Source organism: Primulina tabacum, chromosome 3 (assembly GCF_025594145.1).
Source record: "Primulina tabacum isolate GXHZ01 chromosome 3, ASM2559414v2, whole genome shotgun sequence".
In the NCBI taxonomy this organism is placed as follows: domain Eukaryota; kingdom Viridiplantae; phylum Streptophyta; class Magnoliopsida; order Lamiales; family Gesneriaceae; genus Primulina; species Primulina tabacum.
The window spans coordinates 15,978,746-16,002,775 of record NC_134552.1 but is presented as its reverse complement, the minus strand read 5'-3'; the positions used below and the strand labels follow the sequence as shown (position 1 = coordinate 16,002,775).

Below are 24,030 nucleotides of genomic sequence, written 5' to 3'. Positions count from 1 at the left end.
GTTATATCTCTGGAAAGCAGAAAAATATGAGTTTTTCAAAAGACGATAAAGAAGTAAAAGCAGCAAAGTTGGAGCTAGTTCATACTGATGTATGAGACCATCTTTTGTGACATCCTTTGGAGGTCAAGATATTATATCACATTTATCGACGATTCAAGACGAAAAGTTAGAGTTTAATTTCTGAAAAATAAATATGATGTTTATGATGCCTTTAAAAAATGAAAAATTGTGGTTGACAATGAGACCAATTTGAAGATGAAGTCCTTACGATTTGATAATGGTGTTAAATAAGAAGTAAAAGTTTTTCAACAAAAAGAAGGCATTGATTACATTGTAATTTTCTCTCCAGTGGTTAAGTTAACCACTATCAGGACTGTACTAGATTAGTGGCAGAAGAAGATTTGCATCTGGATCAGTTAGATGTAAATACAATGTTTCTTCATGGTGAACTAGATGAAGAAATTTATATTAAACAACCATAGGACTTTGAAGTAAGAAGAAAATAGAAAATGGTGTGCAAACTTCAGAAAAGCTTGTACAATCTCAAACAAGCTCCACCACAATGGTACGAGAAGTTTGATGGATTCATGACTAATAATGGTTTCCTGAGGTGTCAGGCTGAACACTGCTGTTATGTGAAGAAGTTTGATGGTTCTTATATCATTTCTGTTATCATATGTATATGATATCGATAGTAGGATCTTATCTGTCGGAGATTCATAAACTCAAGAAAGAGTTATCAAAAGAATTTGTTGTGAAGGATTTGGGTGTTGCAAGGCGAATCTTTGAAATGAGGATCCAAATAGACCGGGTAAATGGAATTTTGAAGTTATCTGAAGAAGAGTACGTGAAAAAAGTGATTAGCAGATTTAACATGGATGAAGCTAAAATTGTGAGTACACCTTGGCTAGTGTGGGGACCCAGACGCTAATTCATTTCTTAATCATTTTTGGGAATAATTAAAATCAATTACGATAAACATGGTCTAAATTTTTTTTAAAAAAATACAAGTTCGGAAACATAATGGAATCAATCTGATATACATATCAAAAGTAAAAGTACATGTCTTGTACTAAATACATTCCTGTCAAACGAGGGTTCAACTATTATATATCAAGTGTTGAATCCTAATCTACTTATGGCCGGATCTCCACGCTAACTGTAATCTCTCATCCTCTTCTTGACCCTGATCTTGTCACACCTGTTGTCATGCACACATACAAACACAACAACAGCCGGATAACTCCGGTAAGAAATACATTCCCAGTATAAACAATGTGTACATGCAATCATAAAACAGATATAAAAGCATGAAACAGATATCAATAGCATGTATCAAATCTGAAAGACATGAATCGATATAAAGCTGTAAATAAACTCTGGACTCGTCATATCAGAATCGACTCATCTCTAATCTAGGGATCCCAGTTCCTGGACATTGGCATATATATCGAATCTTAGCGATAGGAATGAATCAACTCCTAAGCAACATCGATATAAATCACTCATCCAGTGTCTTGGCGACTCAGCCGAAGACTTGGCAAATCAGCCCATGACTCAATACATGCTCTTCTATAAATCAATATACCAAGCATATCAATCTCATAAATTGCAAATATCAATGCAATAAAGTAAAGTATGTGGTTTTGAGAAACTCAAGTCAAATCAAACTCGAGTCGTATCTTCCCGGTTCAACATTGATTTATACCTTTTTTTCGTTGGGGTTCGGCTCTTATCTGTCTTCGAAACCTTCGATATCAATCTGGAATGGCATAGTCGAGGAATACAATATCAACGTATATTCCACTCAATACCAGATATAATCAAACTCAATCTAATTCTGTTTCAACGGCATAACAGCACAATCTCAATATACCCAGCAATACAATATCAATCAGATATCAATTCCCACAACTCATCATCGATAATAATACAAATCTGATATCAAATCTCAATCAATTTCATTATGAAAATCATAACAATTTCATACGGTATCTGTTCTTCGATCCGGTTTCAATTATACGCTGTCTAATATATCAAGAACACCATATATCAATCATATCCGATTCCTTCCATATCATATTTTCAAATCATATTAAAACATAATAAAACTTACGTCCAGTTGAAGCTCTCGTTGATAGAAACACGGTACCGAAGTCGGATTGAAAATCGGACGGACGGATTTGTCGTAAATCACAAATCTAGACTCAAGAACTTTAAACTTTTCCAAGGAGAATTCTCGTTCCTTTTTCCTTCTTTCATCTGAAGTAAATGTAACTTTATATATATCAAGTTGCATGCCAAGATATGTGGCTTCCTCTTGGTGCAGCACGTCTCGCGCATATGCGCGACCTCTATCGGCGCATATGCGCGAGACACACTGTCTCGGCACGTATATTCACGGCAGCTCGCGCATATGCGCGCCCTCGCCCGGCGCATATGCGCGAGGTTCTCTGCCATACTCGCGCATATGCGCGGGTCCTGTCGCGCATATGCGCGAGGTTCTCTGCCTACCTCGCGCATATGCGCCCGGTTGGGTCGCGCATATGCGCAAGGTGCTCAGTCCTCGCACATAACATTTCTTCTCCGGTCTTCCCCGGTCCGATCCTTTCCATCTATAATCACATCAATTATCAACAATTCATTTCAGATTACAATAATCAAAATTCTCGGGCATTACAGCTAGTCATTTTAAACTAATCAAAACACAATCACAATCGACAAAGCAGACTTATATGAAGAAGGTTCCTTATACTTCTGCTATCGGAAGCCTCGTGCACAAGACCAGACATAACACATGCAGTGGGAGTTGTGAGCACTTTTATGAGAAATATGAGATAACAACACTGAGAAGCAGTTAAATAAATTCTCAGGTACTTGAAAGGTAATGCTAGTTTATCTTTATGCTTCAGGATGTCAAATTTGAGCTCACAAGATTTTGTTGATGCAGACATGGGTGGTGATCTAGATGGCAGAAAAAAGTATCACTGGTTTTGTGTTCACATTATGTAGTACGACAGTAAGCTAGGTATCTAAGTTGCAAAAGATAGTTGCGCTTTCGATATGGTTGAGATACTTTCTGGAGGAACCATGTCACAAGCTTGATAATAGCACTTTACATTGTGATAGTCAGAATGTCATTCATTGAGCAAAAAATCGTGTTTATCATGCTAGGATAAAACATATGTAGGTTCGATACCATTTTATTATTTATGTACTTGAAGATGGAATCTTGATACTTGAAAAGATCCTTTGAAGTAAAAATCCAATCGATATGTTCACAAAGGTTGTGACCATTGAAAACTGAACATCCGTTCTACCGTCCAAATGGTGGCTAGAAAAGTTTGAATTTATATTTGACTTTCACATTTAAAGAGTTTGCTATATATAAAGCTCATTTGATAGATCTTCCATCCAAACTTTCTAAGCATCCTAAGCTTAAGAGAGCAATTTAAGCGAGAAAAAAAATTGAATGTTTTTTATTAACGAGTTTGAGTAATTTTCTCGATTATACTGGGGTTGAGATTGTGAGATACTGAGAATTTTGTATACACTTTTAATTTTCTCTCTATAATAAATATTTTCAGTAGTTTCGTGGACGTAGCCTATATTAGGTAAACTACGTAAACTTTATGTTCTTATTAGTTATTTTATTCCACATTTTTGGTAATATATTATCATCATGATCGTCATCGTTTTGGTGTATTACCCAACACATGTGAGATGTAATAACATATTAACGGCTCTTCGGCGATCTCATCTCATAAATTAGTAAATTAAAACATTAACATATAATAATTTTTTATACAAATATGCGTATCAAATAATGGCCTTGATATAAAATAATTTTTAACCGTCAGTCAAAAGTTATATAAATACTTAGTTGGTTAGCCCTTTCTTTGTTTGGCAGTTAGATTATAGAATATCAATGAGGTTTAATTAGTTGGCACCATCGCAAATTAATTAAATATTCAAAATCTCCATATTCATTCTAAGTGAAATATCAAATTGAAATAAATATTAATTAATAATTCATGATTGCAACCGAAAATAAATGGCCTCCACTATCCCTTGTAAAAACACTAAATTTGAATATAATGCCAATTATATTTTTACATTTTAAATGAAACCATTGTTTCATTATTCCATAATACATGACGTATTTTTAGCAAGACCGAAGGGTCTAAGTTCTTTAGGTGAAGAGTGATGAATGAAGACTACTCATGTTTTTGATCCACAAAATTGAGAATCCATATATTTCAAGCCCAACTGCTTGTCCAACAAAAATTGAACCACAATAGTCTCTCAAAATAATTGAAGGAGTATGTGACTTGAATTTCAGAAATTTTTTTTGGTTTAACAAGTTCACTAAATGAGTCAGGTTTGAGCAGAGTTTCTTAGCACATCACTTTAACCCAAAACTAAGGCAAAGTTTGAAACCAAGAAACACTCTAATATATGCTTATTATGAAAGCTCTTTCCTTCTCAATGGGCAGCAAACCATATGAGAATCACACTCTAATAAAAACATATGTTTTTTACTTGTGACGATAATATCAGGTTGAGCTTTAAATATGAACAATAACTTTGGAATGTTAAACCTTGTCACTACATGTATCTTCATCATCCATCAAGTCTTTTAAATTTTGCAGCCAGTTCATGTATTGATCTTGAATTTTTCTGTAAATGAAGGAGGATGAAGTTTGTAAAAAATTTCCTCGATTCCTCTTGATGCAAGAAATTGCCTTCAGCACATGTTGCAGTGTCGGATCTGTCAGTAATTAATGATGTCGACAAAGAAAGTAGGCGTTGAAATTTCAAAGAAGAATAAAATCAATATACACATTTTATTGTTTTTGTCAGGAATCATCTTTGAATCTATGTTCGTATTCAGACATAGTTCACACTGGAATGATGCATCAATACATATGGCATTGCAAAATATTCCATAACTCTTATATTATTTTATAGCATTTGAGTGCTTAGTTTTATCATATTTGTAGGGTGTTTGCTTTCTTGTATTAATAGAATGTATGTTCTCTTTAGAAACACATTTAGTATTTGTATACCATAAAAGATTATAGTGAAATTATTTTCATCTTGCCCGTAGTTTTTACCATAATAACTTGAATGAGTTTTTCACAATAATCTTGGTGCCTAGTTTTATACTTTATTTTCATATTATTATCTTAAAATGTCGTACCTAGGACCAACAAGTGATATCAGAGTCTTGCTTTAAAATTTATTAAAATTCTGAGTATGCTCTGTAGTCACAGCCTAGACTGATCTTCTACATCATAAAAGTTTGTTTTGTTGAGATTTTTTATTAAAGCAGAATTATTTTGTTAAATCTACTAAATTGTTGTATACATAATGACGGACATGTACGAAATAACAAAGTTCAATTAGAGCAATATTATAATGTGGAAAATAAAAATACAAGCAATTTTAATAAAGAAAAATTGATTAGCGGCTATTGGAGATAGAACGATGGAAATGACATATGACAGAAAATGGAATGAGATTAATGATAATGATGTTGTCAATTTACAATTGGCTGTAGCAGATGAAGTACTGTCAAGTATCTCTGAGATAAAGACGACAAATAAGTAAAAGAGTACAAAATAAAAGTTTAAGTGATGAGAGGGACTAGGCCAAGACCTCCCCAAAAAGATAAAAAATATAGACATAAAAAACTCAAACAGACCTAGAGAAGCAACAACATGAAGAGGAACTAACCCCATTGATACTCACGGGAGATTTAGGGTCCGATCCACGCAAGCGTCACTAATCCAGACACGGGCTTCAAAATTACCCTGGGCCTGAAATCACAAATAAGACCGTTAGGAGGGGGCCAGGAGAATATCCTGGCGTAGCCCCTCCGACGCTCAAGTCAGAGACTGAGGATATATGGGGGGAGCAGCTAAGGGCGCTGCTGAAAACAATATAGTGAATCCAATAACTGAACACTCAAACCTGGTATTTATAGGAGAATACGTGGGCCCTTGATGGGCTTGTCTTCTTTTTGAGCTAGGGATGAGCCAAGGGTAATGGGCCCATCCATGAGGTATCACCCATGAAAGAGCAAAGAGCGAAAAAAATCTAAATAGAGAGAAGCATCGCCAACTATATCAAAATGATCAAATCAAAATGTATAATCTATGAGAGAGGCACAAAAATCAGAGAGAGGCACCCAACCCTGAGCCATATATCACGTACGACCCAATCTGTCAAATAAGTCCTAAATATTTGATATGTCAAAAGCTGTACTAAATCCAAAAAACTCCAAAGCAAAGCTGGCTAGGAAGACACTGTGCAAAAACGATAAAAAAAGATGAGATCGCAATCCAGCATGTGTCCAAAAAATCCTAACGTGTATGGAGCTCCGAGAAAAAGTGTCATTGGAAAAGGGCCAAAAAACTCAACAATTGTAGTTAAGAGACGACGGGCAATGAGAAACCTGCAGTGAATGCCCGCCTGAAACTGAATGGAGACAAAACTTTGATACCCACAAAGAAATGTCGGAATTCATCCCAAGTAAGAAACCAAGAGCCGCAAAATGTGCAAGTTTCTGGGCCTACTTGCACTGAAGAAACAAGCAGAGGTGTAAAACCATCCCCTAACGTGTAGGGAGCTCCGCGAAAAGGTGTCATTGTGAAAAGGCAAAGAGAGCCGCCAAATCACTTGGCAATAATGATCCGATGAATGTAATCAGATTTGAGTTCTGACGTTCTTGATCAAGGGGTCGATGAAAGGAATTTGACTAATTAGGGTAAGCCCAAATATGAACAAATATTGTTCTAAATCTCATGAAGCCGTGAACCCACGGTTAACTGTATCCATAAACCATTGAGTGTCACAAAGTATTATATTTCATATTCTCGTTGAGACATTCAAGTTCAAGGAGTTGAATTTGACGACCGTAGTTTGATGGAGTTCAAATAAATTACTTATAAAATAATTTATAAGTTGATTTCATATAATAAAAGTTGTGGAATTTAACTTAATTGGTAATTAAGTGAGGAGAGTGGAACCAGCTATTTTAGTGAAGAAATTCAAAAAACCGACAGTTGATAAAAATTGACACATCGGCTCTGTCTGATTATCAATCAATATTATAATGAGTTCACAATTATTTATTTAATAAATTTAATATATTAATTTAAATAATGAATTAGTAGTACGAATACTAAATGCAAAAGTTTCATGAAACATTCTAAAAATGTCTATAATATATTAATTAATTAATTGAGTAATCAAATAAAAGTTATTTAATTTAGACTATAAATAAATAAGTATATTCGTGTAAATATATATATATATGTATGTATGTATATATGATCAAAAGTTGATAATAATTTAATTATACATGTTATTTTCAAGAATAAGAAATACATACATGAGATTATTTGAATTGTGAAAAACAGTATCCTGAAAATTGAGAGTCTTGATTAGATTATGGAGAGACTTCTAATATATGTGTATTCAATAGTTGAATTACATACACAACTTTACGCACAAATTTTGTACACAAGATTTCTCTCTCTCCCTCACCATCGGCCGAGAACCCTCCTTGACAGAACTGCCTCGTCGCCGCCCGAACGTCGCCACACCGCCACTGAAGTTTGAGAATTCTGAAGATCAACTCTCAATGCAAATTTCGTTTAGATCTCTTATGCGATCTATACAAGAAATTCAGTTTCTGATCGTGGATCTGATTTAGAATATTGAAGAAGGTGGTTGTTACAGAAGATTGTTCGTGGGGATTTACAAGAAAGACTAACTCCTCTTGTGCCGGACTGATTTGGTGTCAATCGTTCTTAAACGAAAAGTTAAATCAAATCTAAACACTTTACTAATGATTTAAATCATACGATACCAAATGAACATTTTAAAAAGAAAAACTAAAATTTTAAAATTTCAGAAAACGATACACCAACAATTTATAACTAATTTACGCATATTATCTGATAATAAAATTTAACAACTATTCTTAATGATATGAATATCTTAGCCCAAGTATTTTTTCTGTAAAAAAATATTATTTTTATTATAAGTATAGATCAATATGATCTTTCTCATGTACAAGAATTTCTCATAATAATATCTTGTACAAAACTTTCTCACGATAATATATTATTTGTGACAATTTTGTATTCTTTCTCATGTACAAGATTTGAGACAGTTTTATATTGAATTTAATTCCACTTCAATACAACATACCTCTTGTATATAAAACTATAATATGTGGCAATTGTGTATCGAAATTAATTCCACTTCAATACCACAGTCCACATACATCTCTTGTATATAAACTCTATTTTCCTTTTCCCCCCACTGATCTAACCAACGAATAGGGTGAAATTGTAAAAAGTATACTTTTATATCATATTTGGATAACAAATATTATAATAAGACACGTGTTGATGTGCACAGTGAATAATACAAGCACGATGGAACAGCACCGCACGGACATTAGAAACTCCACTCGCCGGCCAAGAACCACCGCCGTTGGCGGCGTCGAGAACCCAGAAACGGAAGCTTTAGAACAACAGGGAAGGTCAAGTCAAAGAAGAGAAAGAGTTCCCCTACTCAACAAGAAGAAGGATGACGTTGAATTCCGAATTTTCGTTCAGTCTTGAGTCTTGACTGACCTGAACTGACTCCCAAAATTGGGTCCTTCGAATTGACAAGAAAAGAGAACGCCATAAAGTGGATGCGAAGAAGGCAGTTGCCAGTGAAGTGATTGGACTCAAATAGAGGGTGTAGGGGTTGCAAATGGAAGGAGTTTCTTTGTAAATAATTAATTTATCCGACTTTGGAAAGAAGTCTTTTCTGGTCGTTGGTGGTTAAATTTCATTAGAAATGTACTGAATACCCATATATTTTATGAAATATTTTTTTTTTTACAATTAAAAACGGCTTAAAATTTGCTGCAAATACATTACATAACAAGATCAATTCATGTACAGCCTAAACGAAAAAGAAATCTCTACCTTCTAAACTATATCATAGGGTGAGTAAGATTGAAATAGAAACATGCAAAAACAAGCGAGGGAGGAAAGGATGTCTTGTTGCCTATCACTTTTCCTCCCACATAAGAATTTTGTATCTACAACATACAGAAAGTCATATTCCATGGTGCTAATATACATGGTTACTTGACACTACTCACGTTATTCTTGATCTTCGGATTATCTCTTCAAAACTCACAAGAAGATCCCAATCTTTGCTTAGATGAGCACATAGACCTTCCCTCGAATGCCTCGGGCAAAAGTCTTTCAAAACTCTCCAAGAACAACTGCCATTCTTCCTCATTCATTTCCTCGAAAGAAATGACCTGAACATCATGGCTATAATTTTGTACAGCGCAACTCAGGCTCCGCATCAATCCACTGGATTTGAGATCATCGTCCTGGTGTTCATCTTCATTCGAAGAATTATTATCCAAATAGGTGTTCTTCTCAAGAACTTGGTCACGATCTTCGCTCTTATTCAAGTGAAACAATGAAGGAATATCTAATGCACTCATCGATGAGAATTTTGGAATTAGCGGTGGCTTACCTTTTAGGGGGGGTTTATGTACCATTTGGGGGAAGCCTGAATCTTTGTTGAGGTCTTCTTTCATTTCATCTTCATCATCGTCAAATTGGAACATCTCATTAACTTCTTCTATATTTTGATTATACCTGGTATTATCATCACAATTTCTATGATTCAGATTGACTTTAGCATTTAAACATAGAATCTCCAACGTGCTCCAATTCTCTTCTCCTCCATGAAATTCTCTAGTCATCATTTCACCTATGTCAGCAAGACATAGCCCAAATTTGGTTGCTTGCTTCAGAAAGGTCGTACAGAGCACAAGAACTCGGATGGAAGACTCTCGAATTAATGGAAGCTCAGTTCTTAGCAGCTCTGCGTCTTTAAACGGATTGAGACCAGATATGTACTCAACTTCGGACTCAGAAAATGGTATTGAAGATTGAGGCCAGTGCAGCCATTCGAAATATGGATCTTCGAGTGACTCAGGCAAGCAAAACCCATGGTCGATGGGAACTAACTCGGCATTCCCCCCAGCATAATTCTCTTTCTCTTGCTTCACCAGAATATTCCCCGCGTGTCTGTCAAGATTCATTAGCCTCACATCTAAAATACCAATATGGTGTACAGAAGTGACTGAGAAGCTTGAAGGGCCCAAATCTCCTGCGTCAGAATCATGCTTCACATAAAATTGAAGTGATGCAATTTTAAGGGGCGGAGACAAATCTGCTTCCACGTTATTCATGTTGAACCTGACGTGAGAAAATTTAACCAATGCTGTTGGTGGGACACTGGAAAAACCATCATGATCAAGAAGATAAGCTGCTGCTTCACGAAGACCTGCTTCACCGATCCTAATGGAGTGTTTCATGCCAGGTTGGCCTAACATCCGCCCACCAAAACATTTTGGATTATTGAATGCCAGAGGTTCCTCGTCCATAGGCTTCGCAACAGCTATAGTATCACCATCTCGAGAGCGCATAAAGTAGGCACCGCCAAGCCCATTAGATGCTGGCTCTGGATTGACACCAGAAGCTATGGCTATTGCAACTTCCACAACCAGAGCACGTACTCTTGGTGCAGCGTGGCCCCCTATTATTTCAATTCTGGCATTGGGACCAAAGTCGTTTTCTACCGTGGAAGAATTAGATAGGCATGGGGTGGAAAAGCTTCTGTAGATGTTGGTAGACTGGAAGGCATGTTTCAAAGATTGTGCGAGTTTGGATTGACTAAAGTCGAGCATTTTATAGTCGAGCTGAGTGAAGGATTGAAGTTTGTATCTTGGGGGTCGGGGGAATGGCTTGAATTCATGACCTTGATCAACGGCTACAGCCATTTTTAGAAATATCATGCAGGCGATAATGGCTATTATACATGCTAAAGGTTGCTTCTTAAAGGATTTCTAGAGGGTTTGTCTTCTCTGGGAGATTAGACATCACATGCCTGTAAAAACAAAAAGAAAAATAATTAGATTTCAAGATTCATCGACGAGTTCAATGAACATTACTGTTTCATATAAATTTCTATTCAATTTTTCAGAACCATTTTGCTACCAGTTCCCAGTCGCCGATCCCAAGCCTTGATGGATAATTGGATTGAATATCATCAATTGCTATCGTTGGGAGAATCAATGTTTCTTTCTATTTAATTGACCTTAGCCAGAGCCAATTTACGAGTCATTCATTCAATGACTAACAGTAGGTATTTCAAACACAAACACAAATAAAAATTCTGGTATCATATGGAAGAAAAATCAATTCCCTACGTTTTAAACCAAAGATTCTGGTTTGCAGGAACTTAAGGATGTCTTACTTGAAATTCGCACAAAAAAGACAGCAAAAATCAACAACTCGAATTAAGGTGCTAATCTCCGGACACCTGCAAAACATCAATAAATATGTTTAAAATCCGTGATGTAAACTGGATTCTACACATAGGAATCAAAACTCAGATACACAAAATGCGCAAAAAACTGTAAGAAAATGTTGAGATACATCACACATACCATCATATTATTCCCTCGCTCCTCCGCTTAAAGGTCGCCAAAATGGACTGCACAGGAATACCATTATGGTCATTTGACGTCATTCTTAAATGAATATCCTCGTTTTGCGTAATCAATGTGACGAAAAGAATAAAAACATAGAAATCGTGAAAAAAGATGATAAAGATTGAAAATGGACGTAGCTTCGATATTTTTTTAACAAATAAATATACTATATCATGGTGATGCCCATAGAATCATCCAAAAAAAAAAAAAACAAACAAATAAATGCAATGATTACAGACAAACAGCATCCAAACACATTCCCATTACCAATTGAGGAGAAAAATGAACAAAATAAACAACGATAATGAAGAAAATATCTGGACAACGAACCCTGAACACTGGTGAGGCATTCAGGGAGACGAAACGGCAACGGCAGAGCGATTAATCCCGTCACCGAAATACTCTTAAGAAAATATGAAATGCCTTTTTTCGTCGAAAAAACATTAACCAGTGGGTTCTTCCCGTTTTAAATTTCTCTCCCCGCGTTTTTCTCGCTTCTACATGCCACCAACCCGACGTTGTACGATTGCCTTAAAATAGGAAGGGGAAAAAAAAATTCCTTTTTGTAATTATTATTATATAATTGTGTATAAGTTTTTATATATGATTATCAATCATTAGTTACGAAACGATAGTAAAGATTGGCAAATGAAATAAAAACTAATCATGATATTTCAAACGAAATGCAAAACATATATATTACGACTGAAAATTAATTAATAGAGCTGAAAGATCGTTTCTAAACACTATGAGGTCATATAAAAGCTACCAAAGAGAAAATGAAATCCGCTGAAATTTAACAACATATTACAAAAATAAAAATTGCGGTAGTTTTTGTTTGAAATGATCGAGTGTTCTCTTCACGATCGTCTTCATTTTTCTTGCAATCCATCTTCTTTAGCTGCTAACCCCATGGCGGACTATCCATTTATTTATCGGCGATTTTTTTTAATTTATCTAATTATTATATTGAAATGGTAATGTTACATTGATAATACCATGGAATATTAAATTTTGAATTTAACATGCTCATAATTATATACTTTCTATTCAATAATAAATACAAGTACAATCTTTCATGTCTGTGTTTTATAGTATTACTAGTTATTATGCACACGCGATGCGTGTGTACAAATTTTTTTATCATTATCGATGGACTGAATTGTAATTTGACAATTTATGAAGTAATTAAATTGATATTTGAATTGTTGAAATAAAAAAAATAAAAATAAAAGTGTGTGTTGAAGTTTAAAAAAATAAAATAACAAAAAAAAACGAAAATGTAATATTTGCATCATATAAGGGTAAAATTGGGAAAAAACTTTAGTGTCCTTTAAAGTAGTTAATATCATGTGCTCATCTTTAATAAAATAAAATAGAAGAATAGATTATAATTTACTTGTCCCTCCTATAATGTATTAAAAAATATAACTAATCCAACTATATTGGAAACGGTTTGTGATGCAGTCAAAAATACAATTAATCGAATCATGTAAATCAGAGTACGAAATACATATTATACATCCCATCACAATTAATATAACATGTTATACATCCCATCACAATTTAAAATTATTAACCCAATTTTTATTTTTATTTTTATTTTTTAAATTTTTTTAAAACTTTTCCTTAAAAAGTTGCACCACGCAATGCAGAGACAGAAACACCGAAAACGGTACTTGAAACTTTAAAGTGCATGAAAACTGGAGTTATATTTACAATTTTAGTATATTACATATCTTTCCAGGGTTTTCTTTTAGCTATACACAGCAGCTTAATTGGGATGGCCGGGAACACATTCATCTCCGACGATGAAGGTACACTCTCTTCACCGGGAATTACCTTCAATTTTTGCTAAATTACTTTATTTAAGAATAAAGATTTGATCTTTCTTCGTTTTTTCGTTCGAATTTTTTATTCCTGAAGATGAGATTGGTGTTGAGGAAGAAGAAGTTGACGAAGAGCCTTTTGGAGACCGAGCCCGTGACGGTGAATACGATGAGGATGACGAAGACGATGGTGCGTGTCGTACCTCATCTTCGTAATCTTTCATATGTATGAATTTTTCTAATTATTTAGAGTTAATTGTTCGTTTTCATTGTTTAATCGTTTTTGTATTTTAAAGTTTCCAGTTTTAGTTCAATAATTTGTATAAGTATTTATATTATTATGTTTTTGTAAAAAATATCAAATAATTTTTTCTTTTTAAATCGTTCAATTGAGTTAGGATTTCAAAAAGTTCCAGTTTTTTTTGGTGTTGGCAGAAATTACCCCACCCCAATGTTTTACGAGAAGTTTTATTTATCTAGGCGTGGTATTTTTTCCAAGGTGCTACTTTCTTCGGTTAAAGTATGGTAATCGGCAACTGTGCGTACATTTGAAAAATTGGTTATTTGTGGTGTATTGCTTTGATTGCATCTATGCATAATTTTGCATGATTTGTGGGTTTATGCTTTTCCATTGTCTCATAGTTGTAGTGTAGTCACGGTGTTGCTCAGACTAGAATCTCATCACACCATTCTGTTATTTTGTTAATATAATTTTTTTATCATTTCTTAAGAACCAGAATTTTGAATATGAAGAAAAGGGATAATCAATTTTAAAGCATGAATTTGATTGTTTTAGAATATGTACATCATGAAAGAATTCTCTCCCGAGATGTCTGATAGATATCTTTCTCCCTTTCTTTTACAACTTATCAAAACACAATGAAATTTGTTGGTGTTTTGATACAGAAGGACAGGATGAATATGAGAAAGATGGGTTCATAGTGGATGATGTTGAGGAAGAAGAGGGGGAGGAAGAAGAAAGAGCTGATAGTGATGAGGAGAGGCAAAAGAAGAAGAAAAGGAAGAAAATGTTATTTATTTATTTCATCACTCACCTGGATACTTTTCTTTACAACTACAATATTCACTCTGCTTCTCTGTTGTCCAAGGATGAAAATATGATTTCTGTCTTGATAAAAAATTCTTTCATAGGGACTCTGAGAGGAACTACATGCTTGATGAAGATGATTATGAACTTCTTCAGGAGAGCAACATCTCTGTTCCTCGCCCAAAACTTCTAAGTTTGATTTCTTACCTAGTTTGATGCCTAATGCCTTTCACGGATTGGGAGCAAATTAATTTTGCCTTATGAAGTTCAAGTTTGATTTCTATATATATATCTTATAGAATCAGTCATTAATGGTGGAACTTGTTTTTACATGATTAGGAGAACAAGAAGTTCAAACGATTGAAAAAGGCTCGGAGAGATGTGGAAGAAGGTTCGTCTGGGTTTTCTGATGAAGAGGAGTTTGATGTAAATGGAATAGGAGGGCGTACAGCTGAGGAGAAGCTCAAACGTAGCTTGTTTGGTGATGATAATGGTAAATCTCGCCTGAACCATGGTCTCTCTTCTGCAGAAAATTAGCATCTTCTCATTGCTTATTTTTTCTCAAATATTCTAGGACAACCCCTTGAGGATATTGCCGAGGAGGATGAGCAGGCAGAAGAAGAGGAGGATGTAGACATTGGTGAAGAAGATGAAATGGCTGATTTTATTGTTGATGAAGAAGTCGATGAACACGGAGCTCCAGTGAGGTACATTTTATTTTCCTAAATTTTGTGTAATCTGGCTGTACACTCTGTTTATTGTGAGCATATATCGTTTTATCTTACTGTAGGAGGAAGAAGCCCAAAAAGAGCAAGCAACGACCTGGTATATCATCATATGCACTCCAGGAAGCACATGAAATATTTGGAGATGTTGAAGACCTTCTGAGGGTACGCAAATTAGAAGTGAGAGACACATATGGTGAAACCGGTGAAAGAAGCCTTGAAGATCAATTCGATCCCAGTGTACTTTCTGACAAGTATATGACTGAAAAGGATGATCGAATCAGGGAAATAGACATTCCTGAAAGAACGCAGGTTTGTTTAGTGTCTTTAAGAATATCTGTCCTTGCTTTCCCATTATGACGCTTCTGTTTTTTTGGTAAAGCTTCTATTATTCTTTGTAGATATCTGAGGAAAGCACTGGTCAACCTGCAATAGACGAACTTAGCTTTGAGTTGGAGAGAGAGTGGATATTTAATCAGCTTGTGGGCGGTGTAGTGCCTTTCATGAACAAGAGAGGTTCTGCAACTGAAGATTTAAATGAAGTCAAGAGCCATATTGCAAGATTTTTGGAATTAATGCACGGTCAGAAGTTAGATGTATGTAATTTTTATAAATTGGTCTTTTGCTTCAAATAGAGAGGCTTTCTTTGTTTTTGGTGTGTTTGTTTATATCAGAATAATGTATCAACTGTCTGCAGTTTTGATCAACTTATCACGGTTCAAATTCACTTTGTTTTTATATTTTAATATTTCATTATGTTCTTCCTAGTTTGAAACATAAGATTATCTGTGCTTTAGCATGAGACTATATTAAGAGTTAATATGATTTTCTAGAGTTTATATAATTGTTCATCAATGTGATTAGATACCATTCATTGCTATGTACCGGAAAGACGAGATTTTCAGCCTATTACAAGAACCAGATGAGCCTGAAGCTGACATTCAAAATGACCCTTACTGGAGACCGACACTAAAATGGCACAAGGTTAGTACTCAAAATCTGTCTAATTTGTGACTATGTTGAAATATCTGTTACACTCATATAAATTGGTGAATGATGCTTGAGTGTTTTATGAACTGAAGGTTTTCTAACATGATCAATATGTCTAGTTATTGAGAAAAACTAGCATGGTAAGAAAGCCCCCTTTATATATTTTACCGTTTATAACAATTGTATAACTGCAAGAGAGGGTTTACTTCTGAAAAGATGTATTTTACTTTTACAAAGTAAATTACATTCAGTCTTGTGTGGAGGGGTTACTTGGAAAGGTTCAGAAAGATATTCAAACAGTGGTGTGCTGCAGGTGCTTTGGACAATCCACGACTTGGATAAGAAGTGGCTTCTTCTTCAGAAAAGAAAGAGTGCACTACAGTTATACTACAACAAGCGATTTGAGGAAGAGTTACGAAGAGTATATGATGAGACACGGCTTACTTTAAACCAACAACTCTTTGAATCAGTTTCCAAGTCACTCAAAGCTGCTGATTCAGAAAGAGAATTGGATGACGTCGACTCTAAATTTAATTTGCACTTCCCCCCTGGCGAAGTTGTCCTAGATGAAGGGCAGTTTAAAAGACCAAAGAGGAAGTCGCAGTACAGCATTTGCAGTAAAGCTGGCTTATGGGAGGTTTCAAACAAGTTTGGTTACAGTTCTGAGCAGTTTGGATTGCAGATTTCTCTGGAGAAAATGGTAGTTTTGTTTGTTTGTTTTTTCCTGGTTTCCCTGGTTTTTAGCTGCAATATTTAGTGGTTTTTTTTTTGTTAAAATCTTTGAAGAGAATGGATGAATTGGAAGATGCAAAGGAAACACCTGAAGAAATGGCCTCTAATTTTACGTGTGCTATGTTTGAAACGTCTCAAGCTGTTCTCAAAGGTGCAAGGCACATGGTATGCAGATTTTCTTTATTTTGAATCGTAAATGGACCTTCAGTGATTTTCATAGGTCTTATTAAAGTTTGCCATCTTGCACTACTCTTCGGGCAGCTGTGGAGATTTGCTGTGAACCATGTGTCCGGAGGCATGTCCGTAGCATCTTTATGGAAAATGCTGTAGTGTTAACCAGTCCTACATCCTATGGGAACGTGGCTATTGATTCTTTTCACCAGTTTGCTGGAGTGAAGTGGTTACGAGACAAGCCACTTACTAGATTCGAGGATGCAACTTGGGCTTTTAGTTCAGAAGGCTGAAGCGGAGAAGCTCCTTCAAGTAACCATCAAGCTACCAGAAGTAGTTCTCGATAAATTGATAAGCGACTCAAACGATTATTATCTAAGTGATGGAGTTAGCAGATCCGCTCAATTATGGAATGAGCAGAGAAAATTAATTCTTCATGACGCGTTTTACAATTTTCTTCTACCTTCAATGGAAAAGGAAGCTAGATCATTTCTGACTACGAGAGCAAAAACCTGGTTGCTATGGCAATTTGGAAAGCTGTTGTGGGACAAAGTATCTGTGGCACCATTTCAGCGAAAAGAAAATGATGTCAATACAGATGAAGAAGCAGCACCCAGGGTTATGGCTTGCTGCTGGGGCCCTGGTAAGCCAGCTACGACTTTTGTGATGCTGGATGCAGCTGGAGAGATTTTAGATGTGCTGAATGCTCTATCACTCAGCCTTAGCAATCAGAATGTTAATGCTCAGCAACGTAAGAGAAATGATCAACAGCGTGTGCAGAAATTTATGATGGACCACCAGCCACATGTTGTCGCTCTAGGGGCAGCTAATTTGTCTTGTACTCGGCTGAAGGAAGATATTTATGAGGTAACATTTTCAAACCATTTCTTATGTTTGTCTTCTGTTTAATATATTTGAAAAAGTTATGCACCTCCTTGAATTAACCATTCATATGTTGAGCTTATTCTTTATGGTTGTGCCGCTTTTATGATCAGATTATATTCAAAATGGTGGAGGATAATCCAAGAGATGTTGGTCACTATATGGATAATCTGAATATTTTCTATGGTGATGAATCTCTTCCGCACTTGTATGAAAATTCCCGCATATCTGTGGATCAGCTTCCCTCCCAGGAAGGTAATAACCTTTTTCTATTTTTCTTTTGTAGATATTTTCATATGTTAAGGTTGAGAAAGATCCTGTTATCCTTAAAGGTTATGGGCATGTTGTGGCTGTTACCCATGTTTCTGACATTTATATCGAGGAAAATTGTAAGATGTGTAGGAGTTGTAGAAATAGTTATGATTTCTTCCATTCTTCAGGTATAATCAGACGTTCTGTGGCTCTGGGACGCTGTCTTCAGAATCCATTAGCCATGGTTGCAACATTATGTGGGCCAGGTAGGGAGATATTATCTTGGAAATTGCATCCCTTGGAAAATTTTCTGACCCCTGATGAGAAGTATGGGAAGGTTGAACAAGTTATGGTGGATATAACTAACCAAGTTGGTCTTGACATTAACTTGGCTTCCAGTCACGAATGGTTGTTTGCTCCTCTGCAGTTTATATCTGGGCTTGGACCCAGAAAAGCAGCTTTTCTCCAAAGATCTTTAGTAAGAGCTGGAGCCATTTTCACTAGGAAAGACCTGTTGACACATCATGGTCTTGGTAAAAAGGTTTTCATTAATGCAGTTGGATTCCTTCGAGTTCGTCGTAGCGGATTGACTTCTAGTAGTACTCAATTTATTGATTTGTTAGATGATACAAGAATTCATCCAGAGTTTTATGGCCTTGCTCAAGAACTGGCCAAAGATATTTACCGGGAGGATGTCAATGATGATGTCAATGATGATGATGATATGCTGGAAATGGCCATTGAACATGTCAGGGAAAAGCCTCAGTTATTGAGGGCTGTTGATGTTCATGAATATGCTGATCAGAAAAACCGTTTGAGCAGAAAAGAGACCCTCAATGATATAAGATTGGAGTTAATTGAAGGATTCCAAGATCGTCGCAGACCATATGTGGAACCAAGTCAGGATGATGAATTTTACATGATCTCAGGAGAAACTGAAGAAACTTTATTAGAAGGAAGGATCGTACAAGCAACAGTGCGAAGGATTCAACCTCAAAGAGCTATTTGTGTCCTTGAATCTGGATTGACTGGCATGCTCACCAAGGAAGATTGCGCTGATGATTGGCATGATATTAATGAATTATCTGATAAACTCCATGAAGGTGATATTATAACATGCAAAATCAAATCAATTCAAAAGAATCGTTATCAGGTGTTCTTAACTTGTAGAGAAAATGAAATGAGGAATAACCGCTTGCAGAACCATCGAACTATGGATCCTTACTATCACGAAGAATGCAGCACCACACACACCGAGCAAGAAAAAGCTCGTAAAGAAAAGGAGCTTGCGAAGAAACATTTGAAGCCAAGAATGATTGTCCACCCTCGATTCCAAAATATCACTTCTGATGAGGCAGTGGAGGTGTGTTATCAATTTCCAAGTAGCTTAGCATGATATATTATTTGTGCCTCTGTTGCATTTCAATTGCTGATATGTAAAGCTTCAATGAACCGTCCAATTCATTAATAATGTGATTTATCTTACGATTTTCGATTGTGGATGCTGCTAAGAAAATAATGTGAGTGCAATTCAAATTGTGGAAGCATCTATTACACTTCTTAATTTACGCAAGTTAACATTTGTTTATAGAATGGTCAGTGCTCCTGTCATGTATTGCATTGACTTAGACGCCATAACATGATCGTGCAATCAACTGTATGTATGTATCCATGTGTATACATCATATTCTTTGTAGATGGTACACATTTTTTGTCGAATGCCATGTGATTTTGTTTACAACCACTATGTGGGACTTCCAAGATATTTTCAAGCACAATAGATTAAGAATGCTTCATATTTATGCTTTACAGTAAAGGTGTACAATGAATTTTCATAAAAAGTCTCTAGCTGTCTACAGGCTTTCCTCCTTTTTTCCAAACAAATAGAAATTTGGGACAATAATTTCCTTGACTGTGCTTGTTTTGATAAATTTAGCTTCCTTTTTTGCGTGTTTATCCTTTATTGTTCCAATTTTGGCCAGTTTCTTTCAGACAAGGATCCTGGTGAAAGTGTTATCTGTTCAAACGCTCGTGGTCCTACACATTTGACTTTAACACTGAAAATCTATGATGGGGTTTATGCAAACAAGGACATAGTTGAAGGTGGAAAGGAACATAAGGACATCACAAGCTTGCTTCGAATAGGGAAAACATTGAAAATTGGAGAGGACACCTTTGAGGATCTTGATGAGGTAATTAACCTGACCTTTTTATTTGAGGATCGTGATGAGGTAATTGACGAATAATTGATTTGGCTAATGTATCCCAAATATTTCAAATGAAGATGTCTTGAGGATGGTTGTAAGTTTGAATTTTGGGTTTCCCATTCATTATTTTTTTCTTTTCGTTTTTATGGCACTGAATCTATATATTTGGGAACTAATGATTTTTCATGGGGATGGAAAATAAGCAACTTTTCGTTTCTGCTGTGGTAGTACAGTAGGCAGTTTTAGCTGATGTTTGTGAAGATGTGGATCTTCTTGCTGCAGAAGACCTTCTTGCTGGTCTTGTGTCTGGCCGCTTGCTTGTATCTCAAACTCAATTAGAGATGAAATTTACTTTTCTCCACAGTATTCAACATCGAATTTTTGGCTTGTGAATATTCAACTTTTGTCTCTAAGTTTGCGTCTTGTGTATTCTAGTTTAATGGGGTCCTCTTCTTTTTTTTTTGTTCTGCATTCTTCGGTTATATTTAATGCCCAATCACACTGGCATTGCATTGGAATTTGCGTGAGCAGCTACAAGTTCATGTTGTTTATCATGGTGTGTGTTTCTCATTCAGGTAATGGATCGTTATGTGGATCAATTGGTAGCTCAATTGAAGGCAATGCTTAATTACAGAAAGTTTAGGAGGGGCACTAAATATGAAGTCGATGAGCTCCTTAAAATTGAGAAATATGAGAATCCAATGAGAATTGTCTATTGCTTTGGTATATCCCATGAACATCCTGGCACATTCATCCTAACTTACATCAGAGGTTCAAATCCACATCACGAGTACATAGGTCTCTATCCGAAGGGATTTAAATTCCGGAAGCGAATGTTCGCAGACATAGACCGTCTTGTGGCATATTTTCAGAGACACATTGATGATACGCTTGATTCTTCACCATCAATTCGATCTGTTGCTGCTATGGTTCCAATGAGAAGTCCTGCAACTGGCGGCTCATCTGGATTTGGTGGTGGTTGCAGTGGTTCAGCACAGGTTGACGAGTGGAGAGTTGGCCAATGTATGGACAGAGACAGGACTTCTAGAACAGGTAAGTCTGAATGTTAAGCTTTAGTCTCATTGCGTTCGTTTATGTTGTATTTAAATTTGGAGATGAGACGTTCTTTTTCAAAGATAACTGATGCATGTGGGTGGGAAAGCTATTTTACTTGGGAAGACCGAGATTAATGAATTATTTCGTTTCTGATGATGTGAGTTTTTTTGGCAGGGAGAGGTGTGTACAGAAATGGTGGTGGGCAGGAGGGTCACCCCAGCCGGGCTCCTAGACTGTACGGTAACCGAGGACGTTTGCGTGAGCGAGGCTCCTATGGTGGTAGCAGGGGAGACAGGTAGGAGTAACAAAGGTGGCGATGGCAGAGAGATGGTAAGTTATGGTGTCAGCCCAAAGCCCTTCGTTACTTATTGGATAAAAGAGGTATAAATATTTATTCCAACTAGCTCAACACTTGTGTATCATTATTTTCTTCATTAAGCAATGGAATAAACCTTTTGGAGGGACCGGATGCATTTCAAGGTGCTGTGTGTTGGGGAAGATGGATGCATCTCCCTCCCCAATTTCTTCGAAAACTCACAAATTTTATAGTTTAATTAATTAACAAATATTTGGATTTATTATTATTTAAATTATTATTGATAAGTATATTACTTTTAAAAAGTATATATACATACACCTATTAAAATTTTCACACGATGCTTTGTGACGTTTCCTCCCCAAGGATTTCAATGGGAGGTATGTTTGTGTTAAAGATTCTATATTTTGTTTATCTTTTATAATTCAAATTAATAATAATGACTCTCCTTTTCCCTCCTTTCTGTAAATTTATTTATGGCCACAAATCTCGATAAAAAAAAAAGGATATTTAAATTATATATATGTAAACACAGAATTATATATCAAAAAATAATATAGAAATATGAAGGGAAAAATTTGTTTTTGATCCCGTTAGCCGTGTGAGTATGCTTTATTCAAGTGTCGCTTGGAGCATTCCTCAGCGGTCACTTCCAATCAAGCGTATTGATCGATTTGATTGAGTCGTGGATTACCCAATAAATGAAACATGAAAGCGAGGCTGCAGACAATTTGATAATTAGAAGCGAGTTGTTTAAAAAAAAACCCTAGCACGACAAATTTATTTTTTTAAGATTTGAAATTTTACTTTTAACTCAATCTGAAAAAATTAGTTCAAGAAGAAGATTGTCTAAGTTTAAATATGTAATTTTCAGAGATTTTATATAATCGATGTTAAACACTAAATCATATTCTTTTCATTTATAAATTAATATTTTTGGAGGACAAAGTTTATTAGTGACTCAATTATAGGTAGAACATGTAGTCTAATATATAACGATGAAAAATTCTAATATCATGTTAAAATTTGTGATTTTGATTTAATTTAATCCTAAAAACTAGCTCGTCTTGGCTAAGTTTATACATGTAACTATGGATGGATTTTATGATGTGGACAACTAACTCATTTTGTTACAAATTAATGGTGTTTTTAGCGGATATATCCCCATATTTTTCAGGTATTTACTCACTCTGTCCATCGAAATGCTTGCTTTAAATTTACGCACAAATTTGTGGAATTTCTCCAGAATGAGGATGATGAGGTTGTTTGTGGAATGACTGATGTCAACATTAACTGAGATAAAGAAGATATTGAGGGGGAGAGTTCATGTACATGCGATAAGATTGATGAGACGGGGGTTTGGGGGGGGGGAGGGGGGGGTGCCTGAAAATTTTAAGGATTCGATAATTAAACTTCATTGTGAGATTTTCAGAATGGTGGATTTGGAGAAAGTGGAATTGGTTGATATCAATGGAAAGTTAGATTTTGTTTATAAAGAGAAATGCTTTAGTGAGTATGAGATCAAATATTCTTTTCCAATTCACTTCCCAACTGGATTTAGGATCGCTCCTGGGTTCAGGGAGAAACTGAGAAATTGGCAGCGCCTTTCTTATGTTTAACCTTATGAGAGGATGGAAATTGTCCAGATCTGTTCGTGTGGGGGATTAGAAAGGTAGGGATTAGAAAGGTACGAAAAGCGAGCAGTGGGGGATTATTCACGAGCTTTTATGCTTGACAGTGGAGAAAATGGTCGCGGTTGAAGAATTGGTGCATTTCAGGAAGGATCTAGGAATTGAGGTCAACTTGCGTGAGCTTCTTTTGAAGAAACCTGGGATATTCTATATGTCTACCCGAGGGAATACACAAACAGTTTTTTTGAGGGAAGCTTATAGTAGAGGTTGAGGAAGATAGAAAAGATGCTAGGAACAATAAAAATAGCAGAGACACGAAATGGTGATTTTGTTATTCCACGCTGTCTCAGCTTGAAGGTTTGGAGCAAATGAAGCCTTTGAAATTGAGAGACAGCTGTTCAGGGACGGTTTGGTATGCTTCGTTTTCAACCATTGTGCCTCATGAACTCGGGTGCCGGAGATGTTGACTCGCAGGAACTTCATATAATTTCTTTAAGTGCTTGGTAATATTAAAAGTTTGAACTTTTTGAGCATTAATTGAATTATAAATTTTGTAACATGACATAGTTTATATTTTGTTTTCAGGGTTTGGAGTAGC

General features: G+C 35.7%; 2 protein-coding genes and 1 pseudogene across 2 annotated transcripts; 2 read left to right on the top strand and 1 right to left on the bottom strand.

The window, feature by feature from the left end:
- Positions 1-9,147: 9,147 nt before the first annotated feature.
- Positions 9,148-12,067, bottom strand: LOC142540800 (phosphatidylinositol 4-kinase gamma 8-like). The gene is given in 5 exon segments (XM_075647190.1): positions 9,148-10,939; positions 10,941-10,986; positions 11,356-11,421; positions 11,549-11,595; positions 11,924-12,067. Coding segments are annotated over 2 exon segments (1,776 nt in total). The 5' UTR covers positions 10,980-10,986; positions 11,356-11,421; positions 11,549-11,595; positions 11,924-12,067; the 3' UTR covers positions 9,148-9,202.
- A 1,188-nt stretch (positions 12,068-13,255) lies between these two features.
- Positions 13,256-22,063, top strand: LOC142540798 (transcription elongation factor SPT6 homolog). Its single transcript, XM_075647185.1, is given in 18 exon segments — positions 13,256-13,410; positions 13,520-13,612; positions 14,329-14,452; positions 14,575-14,659; positions 14,810-14,963; positions 15,045-15,177; positions 15,261-15,507; positions 15,597-15,791; positions 16,060-16,179; positions 16,499-16,885; positions 16,972-17,083; positions 17,176-17,360; positions 17,362-17,955; positions 18,084-18,225; positions 18,411-19,585; positions 20,205-20,414; positions 21,005-21,482; positions 21,660-22,063. Coding segments are annotated over 18 exon segments (4,680 nt in total). The 5' UTR covers positions 13,256-13,289; the 3' UTR covers positions 21,785-22,063.
- Positions 21,813-23,776, top strand: LOC142538503 (protein ROOT PRIMORDIUM DEFECTIVE 1-like; annotated as a pseudogene).
- The last annotated feature ends 254 nt before the right edge of the window (positions 23,777-24,030 follow it).